This window comes from Heloderma suspectum, chromosome 1 (assembly GCF_057233095.1).
Source record: "Heloderma suspectum isolate Gila_16-S chromosome 1, 16-S_ref, whole genome shotgun sequence".
Lineage (NCBI taxonomy): Eukaryota > Metazoa > Chordata > Lepidosauria > Squamata > Helodermatidae > Heloderma > Heloderma suspectum.
The window spans coordinates 37,463,517-37,483,761 of record NC_139458.1 but is presented as its reverse complement, the minus strand read 5'-3'; the positions used below and the strand labels follow the sequence as shown (position 1 = coordinate 37,483,761).

The following is a 20,245-nucleotide window of genomic DNA, read 5'->3' as shown; positions in this document are numbered from 1 at the left end:
TGATCTGAGATCAGGACGAAACATTTATTTTTATCGGGACAATTGGGAGGCAATGGATCAAGACCACAGCACTGAAGGAGTGGAGGTTAACCCTTTCCCCAATGCCACATTCTCATTCAGATTTCACACACATACCTCCTGAAGCTATATTCCCCCATGGGTACCTGTACATTTTCCCCAGTGGAGCTAAGAGCAGCTCCAGGGGGCAATTTTAAATACATAACAGTTATGCTGTTACTAACTTTCTTTAAGGCAGGAGCTTGGCCCTAAGGCTTTATTCTCATTAAAGGCGCAATCCTATGCATGTTTAGACAAAAAAAATCCTATAATTCCCAGCGTGCCCCAGCCAGCAGTTTTCTGTCTAAACATGCATAGGATTGCATCCTAAGATGGCAAACCTGTGGCTGGATTGTACCACTTCGGAGTGCAGGTTCACATGCTGGAACACTTAATCTAAAAAAAAAATCTTCCTCATAAGAACACTATATAGGGCTATTCCGAAGAAAAGCCCCCAGACTGATGCACCCACTGGCCACACCTCTCTAGTGCATGATCATACAGGGTAAAAGAGCCCTATGCATGCACCAGTGTGCATATTTAGAACTCCTACATTAATGGGAGGGGAGACTGTGTGCGGTGCCTGTGCTCCTCAAATAAAAATTAATACAGATATATGGGAAAAAAGCAGAGAAGTGCATTCCAGGGCCAGTGGGTGCATTTGCCCCTCTGAGAGCACTCCTCTGGCCCCACCTAGGATGTTTAGAAAATATTGGCTTTTTAGTTTGTGATATGACAGCCTCTGTTGAAAGGAGGAGAGCTTAATTTATGAACAGGAACCAGTCAGGTGGTTGGGGGGCGGGTGGACATGGCAGCTGGTGCTCCCTGCAGATTGGCACTCATGCGCCAAAGTCCACTGACCTGACCTGCACAACTCTGCTCGCTCAAGCTCTCCCCTGGTTCAGAGCTGATTTTTCAGACTCATGATCGACCTTAAGACTTCAAAAAAATACACCACCCTGTTAGCCATTATGATAGTGGGTGGAGAAGCCTTCACCAACGTGGTGCTCTCCAGATGTGTTGGACTACAACTCTCATCCCCAGCCATTGGCCATGCTGGCTGAGGATTGTGGGAGTTGTAGTCCAACACATCTGGAGGGTGGCAGGCTGGAGAAGGCTGACTTAAAAATATCCACCCTATGCTATCCATCACTTTTAAAACACCTTGCCATACAATAAAAGAGGGTAAATATTTTTTTCCAGGGGCACTTAAGGATGTTAAAAAGGTCAAAACCATACGCATACATGTTAAGTCAGCTTCACTGGATTATATGACACATAGGTGTAATAAACCATGCTTTGAAACATGTTTCTGGCATTAATTTGTGGGTTATGAAATGGTTTGGTCCGCACTTAGTTTCCTCCCAACATTTTGTAAAAACAACAGAAACAACTAGTGTAGAAGCGCTTCAAATATTTATTTCCATGGCAAAAATAAACTATGATATTCATTTCACATATATTACATATCAAAGTAAAACAAGCCTGTCTATCAAATACAATTTGTACACTGTTTTACAAATCCATTTCAATTGTACAAGATTTAACGCTGCAGTGATTATACATTTTTACAGTACTGATTGAGAGCGAGAGAGAGAGAGAGCAGAGCACACGTACTTAAAAAAGCCCTTAGCTTGACACTAGAAAAATAATACTTGAATAGGGGACATGTGCTACTGTTGAAACAAAGTACTGTATAATTCCCTGTATACTGGTGCAAAAGGAGGAGGAAATTAAGGGCAAGATCCAGCATCTCTTTCACTTGCATAGAGTCAGTTCTGAAAGCTGCTGAACATGCAATTAAGGCCAATGCTGAATCGCAGGATACCTTGCACACACCCGTCTCAAGCTTCCAGCTCCAGACAGTTTCACACTCTACCGGAGTGGCATAGCAGCTAGTTCCTTGTAATCCAGTAGGGTGGAACCATGTGGATGACACGGTTTTCCCCCTACCAATGCTGTTCAGCCCCTCAGGAGACGGTTCTGGCATGGGAAGGAACATCATTCTTTGCCTTACCCATGTAATTCCCTCCATAGAAAAATGACAGGAGCAGAGAACCAGACACTGGGAAACAACTCCCATGCCATCAGATTAGCATATGAATTCAGGCTATCACCACCCTCACCCAGCAAATGAATAGACATGTGGTGTCCAGGAGCAATTCAAGAAAGGTGCATCATACACCACCTTTGCCAAAGTTATCTTAACTTTAGTTTTAAAAAACTGGGTTAAATAGCCTAACTGGTCACACTCCTTCCAGAACCTTTCTTTTGGATTGTTTCAAACTTCCTCTACATGTTTTAGGACGACATTCCAATGAAATAAAATGGCATGTAACTTCTCTTTATATGTTTAGGCATCCTTTCTTCTCAGCCAGTGCTTCAAGGAAGTTCAGCGGGACTAACGTTGCTGCAGATCTTTAAAAAAAAAAAATCCTCTACCCAGTAGCCTCCTCATTTCTATATGTTTGGTTCCAACTGTATTAATTAGGTCAAACACCATCTTATTTAGCACCACAGAGTTTTTTGGAGAACAAAAACCTGTGGCACATCCTTCATTTCACAAGGCAGCATCATGTCAACATAGGTTTTGGCAATAAGTAATAATAATACCATTCAAGTCCATTGACTAGCTTTTCAAAACATGAAATATAGATCCAAGAAAATGGAACCAATCAAACTACACCCAAAAGGGCTAGTTCAGGATCATGGGGAAGACCTGACTGGGAAAGATCTGGGCCCCAGCCCCTCAACCATACACAGCAAGAGGGCTCTTTGCTGCTGTCAGAGATCTAGAACATGCCACATTACAGCTTGCATTTGCACATTCCCCAAAATGTATGACTGCACAGTGACACCAAAAAGTGCCAAGGAAACTGGTCCCTACAGTGTTGTAGTGACAGGAGTCACAAACAAGAGAACTCCCTTGTCTAGCCACCCACCTACCCCAAGGTCTTGCACAGACTTGACAAAAAAAACTTTTTTTCCTTCACAGCATCCCCCATATTGGCATCACAAAATACTTTTGAAGTTGCTTGGGTTTTCAAAAGCAACCATGCAACTCCTGTTTGCTGGGTGGGAAGAAAAGGACTCAGACTCACTAAGAAGCCAGTTCTGTCATTCTCTGGGTTGTGTCTAGATCGGACAGTGCAATACTGCACCATTGAGGTTTCTGAACCGTTATTTTCACTGCACTGAAAAAGGGCTCCTACGATGCTTGCTTTATAGCTTATAAATCTGGTCTTGAGCTTAGCTTTAAGAGCAGCAAACACACACACACCAACAATAACAACAAACCTAGATGAATCGCATTGCTTGCAAACACATGGTGATATCTTAGCAAGGTGCACATAACTGTGCTTAGTATGACTATGCTTTGCATTACTAAGCAGAGTACATGCTAACCAGAGGTAAAAGATGGGCAGCATATTCCAAGAGAAGGGCAAATTGAGCTCAGTAAATTCCCTCCATATGGGTAGAGGTGAAGAATGCTCAATCCGTCCATCTCATTGGCATCCCAGTAAGCACTACTTTTAGAAAACATCCCACCCTAGAGAAAGACAGGCAGAATCAGGAACCAAACACTCTGTTGGAGCACCTGCTGCTCTTCTTATTTCAGGGACAAATTTGTGCTCAATTCGAAATTCCTGCCCTCCCTTTCCTCCTTGAGCTGAGCAAGCAAGGCTGATATGAATAGTCCCCATCCCATTATACAGAAAGAGTAGCACTGAATTATTTCTCAAGGGAATAACGACTTGATACAACCAAAAGTTTAACAGAATCACAAAACCAAACTATTCGGAGTTTCAAAAGCCCATATTAAAAACAATTCCCTATAAACTATGTCGCTATGACTACGTTTGCATCCCCAGATACGTTTTTTTAAAAACATAAAAATGAATGTTTTAGGGATCACTCTTCTGGTTCCCATATTGTGCATGCAGAACAGTTCCAAATTGCTGCATATTGCCTTAAAATCTCCCCACTGCCTGTACCCATCCCACCTTTCAATGTCGACACAACAGACCCAGTTGAGGGAGGCCCTCTTAAAAACGTAGCATTTTTAGTGCCTATGAATGAAATGTTGGTTCAAAGAATTAAGCCAAACACCACAACTCAATAGAATCACTCGCAGAAGCTGCTGTTGATGATGACAGCTAAGGGAGGCTGGGGAACCGGTTCACCCAGACTGTTGTCAGAGAAGGAAGGATCCAACGGTCCACTCCCACTAGAGCTATTGATGTTGCGCTAGTGTAGACCAACACTTGCCCAATATAACTAGTATAATGGGGGGAAATGGAAAATTTCAGCAGCAAATCACTGATTTTTCCCATTGCACAACATCAAAAGCACTAGCGGAAGCACACCATTGGATATTACCCAGAAATGACAATGGCAACTGAGTTCACACAGTGTGAATTAGCATCACTGATGTCAAAAGCAGCTTGGCTTTCCTGCCCACTGCCCTTGAGGCAACTCAAGAACATGCCATGAAGCCTATTCAGACTCTTCAAGGCACACCACAAAACATCTTTTCACAGTTGTTTAACTTCATCGCTCTCGGGACTGTACAGCTGAAGAACAGACATGGCCAATGTTTAAAAAAAAGAAAAACGTTAGCTAGAGCCTGCACTTCAAACCCAGATCGATTTGATTACCCAAAAGCATAGCTAGGGGTGTTTTGAGGCAATGTATTTACCTTTGTGGCATTCACAACCACAAAGTTGTGGTTGTGTATTCACAACCACGCTCCGGGAGAGAGTGCAGGACAAGAAGGCCTGGCGTGCTATGGTCCATGGGGTCACGAAGAGTCGGACACGACTGAACAACAACAACATTCACAGCCACCCTACGGTAAGTGTGCTGTGTAAGGCCCTGTAAAGAATCAGCACCTCTCCAAAGCTCTTTGACTGACTTCATATTAGGCATTATGGACAACCGATTCATTTTTGCTTTTGATGTATACGCCTTCCACAGGTTACAACATTTACCATTTCTGCTCCTCCGAGTGATCATAAAGAAGTGGGTAGGCCTGTTGAAATTTGCAACCCCTACTAATCTCGCCTCAGCAATACTGCAGGGACTGCGTTTTAGTGATGTTGCCCAGGAGGGGAAAGAAATAGGTTCAAAGAATACAAGGTAATATAAAGATACCTTTTGACTACCTTGATAGAGGAATATGAAGAAAAAGTTTAATACTGCAGCCTCTCTGCTAAAACATTCAAACCAATAATCACACTTGCATTCTCCCATCTCACATACAGCCTCCTTAGTTACCAGTCTGCAATGCCCTACTTTAAAACCAATTCACCACTCATTCACTCCATCTTAAAAAGCTTTTCTGAAAACAAAATTTAAAAAGTACTGGTGTGCTAATCTGGTACAACCTAAATGCTTCTCTAGATAAATAAGAGCCAAGAAAGTGCTTAAGTTACATCTGCATCCACCTTGATTTCAACCAGTAGTAGCAAACTGTCTTCTAAATACACAAATAATACTGAGGGTACAACTTCATCTTTGTTACTTTTGGGGAGTTACATAGCATTCTGCAATACCTGTTTTCCGATTGGCCTAGAACCACTGGCAGCAACATTCTCCTTCCATTTCTTAACTCCGGGGATAAAAAAGTGCCAGCTGTAACCATTTCTCCTGACTTCTCCCATCTCATTTTATTACCCTATATGCATCCTGCAAGGACACTGTTCCTGCTTATTTTATGACACCTCAAACTGTACAAGCCATTATCACTTCCTATTTCCTTCTCCTTCTCTGTACACATCTTCAAACCAAAATCTCAAACCTCTTCCTCCTGCATATATACTATTCTGAAATATTGTGCTGTTTGTAACTTTTAGGTAAGTACAACCCCACCCCACCACACTAAATACAAAATGAACTGTCTTAAGTGCTACCTTTAAGGGTTTCTTGCAGATGCTGGTTCCAATATGAAATTGGTACAATTCACAAGTATTTTAAATATATATATGTATGTATGTATGTATGTATATATTAGCATTGATTTAAATATAAAATTCAAAGCACAGTGATGTAGCATGTGACCTCTGTATCGGCAGGGCACACATCTTTCCCACATAATATATCTTCATAGATATAGCTTCAGAGCTTTTCCTCTCTTTGCTCTGAAAGTGGGGTGTTTTTTTTTTTTAAGTGAGTAATGATTTTCAATATGGTGCAGTGCTGTCTTGGTAGGATCAGCTTTTTTGCTTAACAACAACAACAAAATATAGTCTCTTAAGTACATGAAAAACACAGCAGATCAGTACTTTTTTCAAACAGCAGCAACACCCACACTCATTCTTTTCTTGTTCCGGCTACAACTGCACACGAATAAAGAAAGAAGCCCGCCCACCCAAAGTCTTGCTCTGCAAAGACCAATGCTGAGAACACGGGACTTGCACGAAGCATCTTCAAACCAAGCCAGAACATCTGCCCCGGTGGAAGGCAAAAACCTGCTTTTGTAAACTCCTGCGAAGAGTGAGACTTGGAAGCGGAGTGGGTAAGGTTCATATGAGCCTTGAGCTCTTAAGGAACTGAATGAGAACTCCATAGATAAAGGTGTATTGGCATAGCGTCTGTACCATCATCATCCTCTGCTGTCTCAACATATCCAGCATTCTCGGGATATCCAGGGCCTAGAAAAAATAGATGAAATCAAAAAACAATTATGCCTGCCGTCCAGAGTTCTTAGCCCCATGAGATGATCTGCGCTGGTTCCAGGTTTGGGGAGGCCATTGGACAAGATTCTCTCGGTGGGACCTCCTTCTTGAGTGTGCCCCTCCTCACCACGACTGTTGTCACTGCCCATTTTCTTGCCTCTCCCTCTGTGCCCAATCTGTACCACTTCACAGAGGAAGAAGACAAAGGGTAGGGGAGTTATTGCTCCTCCTCCTTGCTCCTTTCACTGGTCACTCACTTGGAGAGGGCAGGTGAGATGCAGCAACAGGGGCAGGAGGCAATCCCCTCCTCGCTGTATAGGCCTTGGCAGGTGCCCAACAATACCGACTTCTTATGCCAGGCCCAAGACAGATAGGTAGGCATATATATTGACCCTCGATTAGATTCTAAGATGTTTACTTAAGATCATGGAAGGAAGGTATACCATCCCTTCCGCCCACCACACCTCAACCCACATCATTCAGGAAGACCCCCAACCCCCCTTTGGAGGGACTGAAGGTGGCTGTGGTGGGGAGTGGGGAGAAGGAGACAAAGGAACTTCCTTTCATGCTTTTATAGACTATGAGTTCTCTGCAGGAATCTGTTTCATTGAATGTCATTGTACAACGCTATGCCTGTTGAAGACATGTTTCAAATCAGGGGTGGGGAAGATGTGGCCCTCCAGATGTTGATGGACTACAACTCCCATCAGCCCTATCCAGCAATACCAGTAAGTGATTATGGGAGTTGTAGTCCACCAACATCTGGAAGCCACACTTTCCCCATCCCTGCTGTAAATAAAACACAAAACATGAGAAGCCCAAACTCTTATTCATTCATTTCATTTGTTACATTTCTACACTGCCCAACAGCCAAAGCTCTCTGGGCGGTTTTGATCCTTCGACACAGGCATGGACAGCCATTCCCAGATTGTCAGTATTGGAATGACTATCTTTAACACCTCTTTGTCTTTGATCTTCACCTACATCGCTCCCATCTCCAAAACTGGAAATTTCTCAAGAGAAGTGCCTAGACAACATTACACCGCGGCTGGACAGAAATGATGAACAGGAAAAACCTTGTATATCTGTAAGGGACTCATACAGCCCAATACTAATGCAGCAGGGTTCACATCCTTGGTCAGATGCCAAGCCCCACAGCTTGGAGGATGGCATCACCAACCAGCAGCCCTACTGCTGCTCTTTGCCATAGCCACTCACTCACTCAACTACTTGAGTGGATAGGCAAGCAAGCAACGATGGTGATGAGAAGCCGCTGCCACTCACACACCCAATCCTGGACCCAATGCTGACTGCCAGGGCAGGTGAGAGAGGGTAAGCTGCTCTTCCTTGCTTCTGTATGCTTACTTGCACACCCACCAGCAGTCCTGGCAAGAAAGCTTGTGGTGGGGAGGAAGGGCCCGTAGCTCAGTGGTAGAGCACCCGCTTTGCATGCAGAAGGTCCCAGGTTTGATTCTGGGCATCTCTAGGTAGGGCTAGGAAATAATAGCACCTGAAACCCTGGAGAGCTGCTGCCAGTCAGTGTCGACAATACTGGGCTAGATGGAACCATGGTCTGACTCAGTCTAAGCCAGCTTCCTATGTTCCTATGGTCCTAGGGGGCTCACCATAGTGGAAATCTATTTATGGCATCCTGCCCAAGTCCCCGCCCCGTCCATCACCACTCAAATGCTTGGAGCCAACACTGTAACTACCTTCAGCGCCAGTGATGCAGACAGTGGCCCAGTTTGCAGGCAACAACCCAGGGTTTTAAAAAAACGGAGGTTTTTAAAACAGAGATTCTCTGTTGTTGCAAACAGGATAGTTCACACAGCTCAGTCACTCCCACTTGGCTCCTGCCAGCGGCAAGAGCAACTAAATAACCCAGGGACACTCCATCCTGAGGATGTTTATTATGCCATCCAAACCTGGAACTTCAGGGGAAAATCTGGAACCTCGGGGGGTTGCAACTCTGTCTTTTTGGGGGAGAGACAAGCCAGACTTGCAGGGATGGACATCACAATAAACAACCCAGGAATGGCATGTTCCTGGGTTATTTAGCTGCTCCTGCAGGCAAGAGAAGCCCAGTGGCTTGTTCACAACTGACTTGTTGTTGTTGCGTGTGATCCAGGCTAGTGAATTGCTCTGCAACTACTAAAATATGGTCCTGTGCCCTTGGTCACATAAATTTTGTTACTTATGTATTCATTTCGAGTATTTATGCCCTCCCTTTCTATACAAAAAATGAAGGGGGCTTTACAATCAATAAAACAGTCTATCAGGTGGCAGACACTACAGCATCTCTCATACAATTTGCTCCCTTGAAGTACACCAGCGGCCACTTTCTGTGATAGCCTTTCAAAAGGAATGACTAAATGGAGGAAACGGCTATCAGTGGCTACTGTCTATCCAGGTATAGAGGAAACACGCCTCTGAGCTCTAGAGGGTGAAAAGAGACAACTGAGGAAGGCAATGCAATGATGTGTTGTTTGTGACATGCCATGAGACACTTGGCAATACCTTGTTGGAGACTTCATAGAACTGCTTCATGGAATGCTTGAGTTCACGGATTTTGGTCTGATCCAGCAAGGCAGTTCCTATTTTTTGATATGCCGACTGCAATAAAATCTAATATCCAGACAAGCAGATTCCAGGGTATTCTGACTGGCCAATGGCTATTTCAGCCTTGGAAGGTCTTTCTCCAGATTTCAACTAGGTGGTCTCAGAGGATCAGACATTGCATTAATTACTCTGTGGCAGGGGTGCAGAACCTCAGGCTTGGGAGCCAAATGGGCTGGGGTTCCCCAGAAGGCCATGCCCCCTTCCCCTGGCCCCACCACATTTTCCTCAGCCACCAATTGTTAGCTGGTTTCCTGGATTTTGTACAGCTCCCCCTCAAACTAAAAGGTCGAAATGCCTCTCCTAAGGCTTTACGCTAAACTAAGGTGGTATTTGGGGGGGTTGGTCCTGTCCCTTTTACCTTCAGCCCCACCCACTACTGGAATGCAGCCCCCAAGAGGATCTCCGAAATGGAATGTGGCCCTCGGGTTGAAACAGGTTCGATACCCCTGCTCTATGGATTACCTGACCCAACGTAAGACATCAACGTAGGCACATCTTAGCTTAAAAATGGAGAAATCACCTCATTGTGTTCCAGACAGGCAACCATGATTTCCGACAAGATGACCACTCCAGTCCTCCCCACACCAGCACTGCAATGCACTAGCAGGGGAGGGTTGGGGGCTGCAGGATCTGCAGTGCTAGATGTATGGCGCCGTACTGACTGTATCTCTTCCAAGTATGCTGTCCGATTGCAAAGAAAGAAGGAAGGAAGGGAGAAATTCTATGAGCTGGACATCAACAATGCAACCAAGAAACTAACAGCCAAGTCCAGAAAACAACACATCTTTAATCACTTGGCTGTTTTCAGTCTGGTTTACTCCCAGCTGTGTATAGGGTTACAGCTTTACTATGTATACATATCTGCAAGTAAGCCCCACTGAACACAATGACCTTTGCATATAATGCTAACCATTATTTATTTAACTCATGGTTGTTGAATTCTGGGTTTATTTAACCCATGGGTGTTGTGATATGCAAACCCTGCCACATTAACAAATCATGGTTTGTTAACCCAGAAAGAGAACTCGTGGTTTGTTGTTGGGGGTGAATTCTGGGTTTTTTAAACCATAGGTTGTAATTATGTCTGAATCCAGAACCATGAGTTGTTCGTGGGTTGTCTCACCAGGCTACAGAAGCAGTGGGCAAGAGTGGTAAAACAAAAAAACCACCTGCTCTACATGCCAGTACTGGGCATTTGGGATACAAAGAGGGAGCAGGCAAAGGAGGAGAGAAACAAACAACCCAGGGATTGAGAAAGCAAGCCCCAGTTTGTTCTATCATATGCCAGACAAGACCTGAGTAGGGCAATAAAACATGCTTTAACTATGGATTAGCATTATGTGCAAACCAGGTCAGTATGACTGACTTCTGAGTAAACAACTATAGGATTATGCTTCTAATCAGTTAATTGCCTTGCCTTCAATTGAGATGGCTGCAATAAAGTCAGAACAGAAAAAATAAAGTACTTCTTCATACAATTTATAATTAACTTTACCCAGGACACCCACTGAAACTTGGTATCTTTCTGTTTAAGCGTAGACTCTACCCATATTACTGAAAAAGTAGTGAAGTTCTTTCTATCCTCACCAGAGAACTCCCATTTGACTCCTCTGTGATTTTATTTGCATTTTTGTATTAACTTCTATTGGTCTGTGACCAGAATAAACTATTTTATATTATTCTTAATGATATAAATATAATACAAATATAATACAAATACAATAATTTAATATATTATATTAGTATAATTTATTATTATTTAGTAATAATAGTAATAGTAATAGTAATAATAGGATTTAATTGTGGCAATGGCCAAAGGTGAGACGGCTTTAATGAGGGGTAAGAAAAATTCATGGGGGATAAGGTTATCACTGGTCTGGTTAGCACATAATGCCAAGCCATGAATCTGGTTTGTAGTTGTGCCTGAACCTGCAAACAAAACATGGTTAGTAAATCAGCTACAAATACAAACAGAACCCCTGGTTTGCTGTTTGTGCAGCTGTCTACCCTGAAACAGAGTCATCCAGCCAGAGCAGCCTGAAAATGAAACTGCTCTGAAAACAATCCACGGGTTGTTTGCTTGTCTGCAAGACAATTCATGGCTAAAGCAACAAACCATGGTTAACATAAACCATGTCTTGGCATTATATGCAAATGCAGCCAATGGCTATACGCCATGACTAAATGGAACCTCCATATTCAGAAGCAGTGTAGGTCTGAAAACTAGTCATTGGATTCATGCACTGCTTCCTGGTTTCTCAGAAGTATGTGGTTGTCCACTGTAAAAAACAGGATGCTGGATCAGTGGATCCTTGGTCTCTTATTTTGTTATGTATTTAATAAACTGATTAGAATAAATTTTAGACAACATAGGTTGTATTTTGTCAATACACAAGAATATTTTGTCAATATGCAAGGCAAATACATTCACTGTTTACTAAATAATGCAGAAAACTCTTTAATTCTTTAGGGAAAGTTGTGCATTCTTTAGGGAAAGTTGTGCATTCATCATGGTGCATAGACATTCTCCAAAGGGTTAACCATTTCTTTTATTTCTACCCCACCATTCTATCCAGATGGATCTCCAAGACAGCTTACATAAAACAGTAACATTATTGAAGCCATTAGAACAATATACTGAAACGATGACGTTAAAGCCAGCAATGAGCCACAGAACTAGCAAGAGTAAGCACACAGACATGCTATCTGCCACTAGCCTACCACTGCAAAGGCCATTCAAAACAGAATTGTCTTTGGCAACCTCCAAAAAGCAGGGAGAGAGGGGAAGCATGGAAGGCCCCCCTAAGCAAGGATTGTGTGCACATATTGGACAGTATCCTATACTGCTGCTACACTCTTGCTTTTTTTGTTGTGCCAGTGGGATCCACCGCTAATGCTACAGGAAGTTAGACCTTCCTAATGCAACTCTGGAAATGCCCTTTCCGGAAACTAGCAATTTGGCTCATTTCCATTTGCTTAGGAATCCGCTAGCTTCCCTTTGCACTAGTAGTAGGTCCCGTTAGCGCACAGGTAGCATTGGATCTTGCTTGTTCGAATGTCACACTAATCTGGCTGGTCACACACTGGGTGACCAGCCAGATGGGCGATTAATAAATTTAATTAATTGATAAATACATCCATAGTTTATTGCAGGGGTTGCAACATGGTGCTTCCATTTATGCTTAACCACAGGTTGTAGTTTCCTCTGAACCGGCAAACTTTAAATTAAATTGCAGTTTGTTTAAAACCATGTTTTGAAGTTGACTGGTTTAGACAAGGCACAGTTAACTTTAACCACAGTTTGTCAGCTCAGGCAAAACAAACTGCAGTTCAGCAAGAATGGGAGGGAAAGCTTCTCAACTCCTCCTCTCAGCCGGGGGCAGGGGAAGGAGAGGCGAGAGGAGAGTGAAGGAACCTGCGGCCTGCTACAGCTCATTCGCATCATGCTAAACTAGGTCCAGATATGACACGATGCTCAAACAGAGCACGACATCCCAATACGGCCACTGTCATGCGCACAATCATGCGCACATCAGGTTGAGTACTTGAATGTGGAAAGCCTCTGACCCCTTCTATGCAGAGTGTGGCATCAGTGCATGCTAGGGCCGTCGACCCTCAGCAAAGGCCCTGGAGGCACAAGAGACTCCGGAAAGCATCTGGGTTTGGGCAGAATTTGCTAGCGACCCCTGACTTTTCTGCAGAAATCCACCATGCTAATCCTGCACCCTCCCTAACTTTCTCCCTCCTCCTTTCTTCAACAGGACCCACCGCAGCATGCTGTTGCTAGAAACTTAAAAGATTCAGGGCCCAGGCCTATAAGAAACAGATCAACATAAAATCTGCATATGTTGATTTAGATCTACATATGCAAATGTAGAAATAATTATTAGGATGCATTTAAATTTCCCAGGAGGCAAAACCAGCCAACTCATTCCTCATCCAAATAATCTCAAATAAAATACATCCTTCAAGTAATTTGCACCCTGCCCCAGACCACCCCAATCAATGAGAGGAGTTTTCTTTGTAAGCTTACTTGCCATGCAGGAAAAGACTGGGGTGGGTGGGTTGCAGTATGTGGGGAGGGGAGAGCTAACTTGCCCTCCCCAGCTGCAATCCCCTTTGAAAATTGCTCCCTGCATGGCAATTAAACTTCAGAAAAAACCTTCCCTTGGCACCAATGGACAATCAGGGCCCCAGGGAATAGATTGCGGCCCCGGGCCCCCATGGGCCCAGGCCTAGCAATGCCCCTGCTTCAGACCATCCCCTTGTCAGGGTGGACACTGAGCCCATAGAATCCCAAAGTAGTTCTGATTCTGAGGAAGAGCAGTCGCTCCTGGGAGAGGAGCGCGCTCCTCTTTCCCAGGGCCAACAGCTGACGGAGATTCCTCCCACCAGCATTCCTAGCTTAGATAGCAGTCCAGGGAGTGACAGAGCGCGGGAAGCAGACTTGATGGACGCGCGATGCCGACGCAGGGAGCGGTGCCAAATGGAGGGCGCAGAAAGGAGGTGTAGTGCCCGGTTGGCACGCAAACAACGGCTGCGTCCAGAGGATCCAAGGGAAAAGGGGAGGGACTCTCCCTAGTCCTTAAGTTCAGGGGTCTGCCAGTAATTCCCTTTCAAACGGGGACCAACTGTTCCAACTTAGGGCATAGGTACTCTGCTGCTCATATCTAGTTGCTAACAGTAGAGTTGTTAAGTTGTAAAAGAGGAATAAAGCTTTGAAAAGAATCCATTTGTCTGTGTCTGGACTTGGCTACTGGATTAGACTGACAGAGGCCTCCAAGGAGCCCTTGACACCCCTGATGATCATGAACAGCTATTAAATAAGGATGGCAAAACAATAACAGATGACAAAGAAAAGGCAGAGGTGCTCAATTCCTACTTTGGCTCAGTCTTCTCCCAAAAGAGGGTCTATGACCCCCTGGCAAAGGCGGAGTACAGGCTGAAGGGGCAGGATTGCAGCTGGAGATCGATAGGCGTATGGTCAAGGAACACCTAATTACTTTGAATGAGTTCAAATCTCCAGGGCCAGATGAACTGCACCCTAGAGTAATAAAGGAACTGGCAGAACAACTCTCAGAGCCACTGTCGATTCTCTTTGAGAAATCATGGAGGACGGGAGAAGTGCCAGATGACTGGAGGAGGGCTAATGTTGTCCCTATCTTCAAAAAGGGTAAAAAGGAGGAACCTGGGAACTACAGACCAGTCAGTCTGATATCAATCCCTGGGAAAATTCTGGAGCAGATCATAAAGCAATCCATCTGGAAGCACCTTGAAAACAATGCAGTGATTACTCGAAGCCAACATGGATTTGTCAAAAACAAGTCCTGCCAAATGAATCTGATCTCATTTTTTGATCAAGTCACCTCCCTTGTGGACCGTGGGAATGCCGTAGACATCATATGCCTCGACTTCAGCAAAGCTTTCGACAAAGTGCCCCATGATATCCTGATGAGCAAACTAGCTCAAAGTGGGCTAGATGAAACAACGATCCGGTGGATCCACAGTTGGCTACAGAATCGGACTCAAAAGAGTGCTTATCAATGGGACCTTCTCAAACTGGGGAGAGGTAACGAGTGGGGTACTGCAGGGCTCGGTCCTGGGTCCAGTGCTCTTCAACATTTTTATTAATGACTTGGAAGAGGACGTGCAGGGAATGCTGATCAGATTTGCAGATGACACCAAATTGGGCGGGATAGCTAATACTTTGGAAGACAGAAACAAAATTCAAAGGGACCTGGATAGACTGGAGCGCTGGGCAGAAAACAACAGAATGACATTTAACAGGGAGAAATGCCAAGTTCTGCACCTAGGAAAAAGAAACCAAATGCACAGTTACAAGATGGGGGATATGTGGCTCAACAACACTACAAGCGAGAAGGATCTTGAATTGTTGTCGATCACAACCTGAATATGAGCCAACAATGTGATGTGGCTGCAAAAAAAGGCAAATGCTATTTGGGGCTGCATTAATAGAAGCATAGCTTCCAAATCCTGGGAAGTACTAGTTCCCCTCTACTCAGCACTGGTTAGGCCTCATCTGGAGTACTGTGTCCAGTTCTGGGCACCATACTTTACGAAGGATGCAGACAAACTGGAGAGGGTTCAGAGGAGGGCAACAAAGATGACCAGGGGACTGGAAACAAAGCCCTATGAAGAGAGACTGAAAGAACTGGGCATGTTTAGCCTTGAGAAGAGGAGACTGAGGGGAGGTATGATAGCACTCTTCAAGTACTTGAAAGGTTGTCACAGAGAGGAAGGCCAGGATCTCTTCTCAATCCTCCCAGAGTGCAGGACATGGAATAATGGGCTCAAGTTACAGGAAGCCAGATTCCGGCTGAACATCAGGAAAAACTTCCTGACTGTTAGAGCAATACGACAATGGAACCAATTACCTAGGGAGGTAGTGGGCTCTCCCACATTGGAGGCGTTCAAGACAAGGCTGGTCAGCCATCTGCCAGGGATGCTCTGACTTGGATTCCTGCATTGAGCAGGGGGTTGGACTCGATGGCCTTGTAGGCCCCTTCCAACCCTACTATTCTATGATTCTATAACATGAGCAAAAACAGCAAGTTCAGCCAAAGCAAAATGACACAGGTTATTTGTTTGCATGATGGTTGGATGAGGGGGTGTTTCTAGCCACAGAAAAAAGTCTCTTTATACCTATTTCCCATGAAGCAGCCATGAGAGGTATTCTCTGACAGAAGGAAAATTTAAAAAGAACTTACACAGAAATCCTTTTAGGTCCTCTGGGCAACCATGTTCTGGCCAATCAGTGTACTGAAGATGCCAAACTGTTCTCTCCTGCCCTGTGAGGAGGTGCTTGATCTTCAAACCTGTTGTCGCATAGCAACCCGAGTCTGTCCGGAAGCGGGTGGTGATCTTGAATCTCCCATATGTCACCGTATTGTGCCTGGAGCCAAGCCGTGGCCAGTATCGGAAACTTTTCTCTCGGCCGCCCTCCTGGGAACATGAAGCTTAGTCAACAAAAAACTAACATTGCCCTTTCATAGCAAGAAAGTGTTCAGCAAGGACTTGTTCATGGTTTTTAAATTTTATACCCTGCCTTTCTTCCAAGGAGTTCATGGTGGCAGACATGGTTCTCTCCCCACTGCCAAATTTATCATCACAATAATCTTGTGAGGTAGGCTAAGCTGAGAGAGTGTACTTAATGGCCCAAGGTCACCCAATGAGCTTCCTGGGCAAGTGGGAATTTGAACGTGGATTTTCTCACTCCTAGATTGACACTCTAATCCCGCCTTCTCTAGCCTGGTGCCCATTGGACATGCTGGCTAGGACTCATGCGAGCTGCAGTCCAACACATTTGGAGGGCACCAGGCTGGGGAAAGCTGCCCTAACCACTACTCTGCACTGTCTCTCTACCCCACCCTGTTAATCCTAGCCAGTCAAAACCATAGTAAAGGGAAGGCTGACCAATACATCCATACATATGGACATTTTATGTTTATACTTTTGAGTAACAGAACAGGACCTTGAAGGCAGCAGCTTCCAAGCTCATCCTTCCCCTAGCATAGAAAAAAATACCACTCACCTCTTCTGCTGTCACCATGGCTATAATGGCAATCCCTTGCTCCCACACCATCTGCCAGAAATCTTGGCATGTATTCTGCAAAGGACCTTGGGTTGCAATATAATCCCACTCCATACCCCCAACACAGACCTGTGAAACAAGGAGGGAAAGGGTTGCAGGTACCAAACAAGTTTGTCAAAGCAAATCTATCTATAACGCAGGAACTTGAAGAAAAACAGCAACATCCAGTGATACAAATGGGAATGGGTGGACATAAGCCAATGTAAGAGTTGCTTCCAGACAGAGGGTTCCTAGCACTACTGATCAAAAGGCATTGTGCAGCAATTCTGTCTTTCTGTCTTAAGGGATTTTTTTTTTTTCCCAGTAAAGAAAAAAATGGAAGAAGTGATCAGGAAACGCGGAAGGGTTACCAGCACAGCACATTGTTGCCTGGACCGCCCCATAAAATTGTGTGAATGAGGTAGGGGAATGCAAGACAAAAGCCTCTTTTGCAAGTGCTTTTTGTTGCGGCCACATTCTCCATCTCTTTACATTTAATCTCAGAAACAGAATAGCTAACACCCAACATTATATAAGGATGAGAACAAAACCTGGGTATGGCCTCTTTCTTCAGTGTGACCCCCTCCATGCCAATTAGAGAGTTCAACAGATGCTTGGTAGCATCATAGTCTTCAGGCAAACTCATAGCAAGCCTCTTAAACCTAGTCAGTTACTTCCAGGTTGGGGAACATTCTTAGGAAGACAGAAGAGGAAAGGGAAGGGAAGGTTGACTGAGAAGTTCATAGATATGGAAGTCATTTCATGTTTGTTCAGAAATACCACTCAGTCACATAGAATACAGAAAACAGCAGCTTCCAAGCCAATTCCCACTGAGAAAAAAGCAAAGTGCTTTGAGCCAAAACCTACTTTCTAACCGAAATACTCTCGAGGTACAAGTCAAAAGGATCTGAACATGCAAGGTGTGTATTTTATTGATGCTTCCCATTGAATCTCACAGAAAATAAATGGTGAGGAATGATAAATGGCATGTTGGAAGTAAGACATCTGCATATCACTGTCTGGCTGCATTTGCATGAAATGAGCAGAAAAGAGCCCTTGCAAAGCACCAGACTTGAGCTCCCCCCACCACTACCCTTTCTTCCTCTGACACAGCCAGGAGGAAGAATAAACTACCATTCAGTTTCACTTTATCCAATTCTTGGCTTGTCATTACATGTAAATCAAGAATCGTGGTTTAAAAAAATCTCTAATTTGTTAAACAATCCAGGGTTTGTAGTTGGTTTGTTTATTAATTCACTAGAGAGCTGAGTTCTGTTAGCAACTGACTAGATTTTAATTAAACCATGACTCTTGGTTCGCATGTAAGGACAATACAGTAATTGGTGGGTTTTTCCTAACCCCAGCTGTGCAAGAGAAAGACCGAGAGAAGGGGGGAGCATGCATTCCCAAGGTTTAACATTACATGTGAGCCCCCGTCTGTATCTCCACGAGAAAAGCAGCTTTCTCCTGCTCCTCCTCGCCTTCTCTAGCATGACCAGCCAGTTAAGCCAGCCTGCAGCATGTTTTATAGAATCATAGAATATTGGGTTGGAAGGGGCCTACAAGACCATCAAGTCCAACCCCCTGCTCAATGCAGGAATCCAAGTCAGAGCATCCCTGACAGATGGCTGCCAAGCCTCGTCTTGAAGGCCTCCAGTGTGGGAGAGCCCACCACCTCCCTAGGTAATTGGTTCCATTGTCATATTGCTCTCACAGTCAGGAAGTTTCTCCTGATGTTCAGCCGGAATCTGGCTTCCTGTAACTTGAGCCCATTATTCCATGTCCTGCTTTCTAGGATGATCGAGAAGAGATCCTGGCCTTCCTCTCCGTGACAGCCTTTCAAGTAGTTGAAGAGTGCTATCATATCTCCCCTCAGCCTTCTCTTCTCAAGGCTAAACATGCCCAGTTCTTTCAGTCTCTCTTCATAGGGCTTTGTTTCCAGTCCCCTGATCATTCGATCTATTTCTAATTTTAAAACAATCCCCCTTCCTTCTGACCTCACCTTAATGTGAGATGCATTGATATAACCTGTATTATTTTCTTTTGTAGGGACCAACTCTACTCTGGTGTCATCGTAAGGAAGTACATCTTGGAACCTGTTCCGTTCTGCATTTTCGGGGAGACGGGCTATTGAGCAGTCACTATCCACCCGCCTTTTCTTTTGAATCCGCTCATATTCCGTAAACACCATTCCTTGTTCCAACCGTTGTTCCAAACCTTTACACTAGAAATAGAGAAAACAGAAGGAACACATTTAATGTTTATCCATAAACAAACGAGGACACACCTTCTCCCTTATCATCTTGTCTGATCACTGAGGTCTTCTGAAGAGGCACTCCCGGTAGTCCTGTAAGGGTCAGAGATCCGTTTAGAAACCACCAGTAGAGCCTTTAGTGAGGCAGCTCCCACACTATGGAATGCTCTTCCAACTGAGATCAGGCATGCATCTACACTACTTTTCTTTTTAGGCAAGCATTTCCTGACTGATGAGTAAATTCCAGCCACTGTTCTATTGATCTATTTGCTTTTACTATAGCTTTTTTGTATTTTGTGTTTTAATCTATTGTACACCACTCCGACATCTCTCGATGTGGAGCAGCTTATACATTTTATAATCATCATCACCATTTAAATAAATAAAATGGACTAGAAGGATGATTTTTAAAAAAAAATTGAATTGTTTATATACTACATCCCATCTATCTATCTATCTATCTATCTATTGATCTACTATTTATTTTAAAATATCCTGCTTTCGAGACAAGCCTTACAAGGTGGCTCACCACATAAAACAATTAAGAAACAATGACACAAGTAAATAAAAGTCAGGAGAAAATCCATGAACAACCAAGCCAATGAAATCAAATGTGCCCAAGGCCTAAGCAAACAGAAAGAGTTGTATCCATTGGTGTCCATCCATCCATCAGCAGAATGGACACGGTTGGTGGATTAGATTCTCTCATCCCTCTGTAGCTTCCCATAAGAGCAGATCTGGGGCAATGGGGGTAAATGGGAAAAGAAAGGAAGGAGAATCCCACTGCATGAGCAGAAGACTGTTTGCGTGACACTGGACGTAGCTCAAAAGCTTTTTATTTGCCTGTAAGACTTGAAATAGGTGCCTGACAGAAGAAACCAGGGAGGCCATTCCAAAGTCTGCATGCCACCACAGAAAATGTTCTGCTCTTTTCTTTGTGGCCACCCACCTAACCTTGAAAGCTTAGCATACAGAGCAGGGGCCCAAGGTAAAAAGATCTTAACACAGGGACAGACAAATACCCTGTTCTGTAAGTGCTCCAAAGTG

At 44.2% G+C, this 20,245-nt stretch overlaps 1 protein-coding gene across 1 annotated transcript in view; it reads right to left on the bottom strand.

Annotated features, from left to right (window-relative positions):
* Positions 1–1,457: 1,457 nt before the first annotated feature.
* The window catches only part of PTPN21 (protein tyrosine phosphatase non-receptor type 21), a 97,564-nt gene continuing 78,776 nt past the window's right edge, over positions 1,458–20,245 (bottom strand). The window contains exons 15-19 of the mRNA XM_084841170.1: positions 18,947–19,168; positions 16,906–17,034; positions 16,082–16,316; positions 9,874–10,034; positions 1,458–6,710 (exon numbers count right to left, since the gene is read on the bottom strand). Coding sequence (XP_084697296.1) covers positions 6,582–6,710; positions 9,874–10,034; positions 16,082–16,316; positions 16,906–17,034; positions 18,947–19,168 — 876 coding nt within the window. The 3' untranslated portion in view covers positions 1,458–6,581. The remainder of the gene's footprint in view (positions 6,711–9,873; positions 10,035–16,081; positions 16,317–16,905; positions 17,035–18,946; positions 19,169–20,245) is intronic.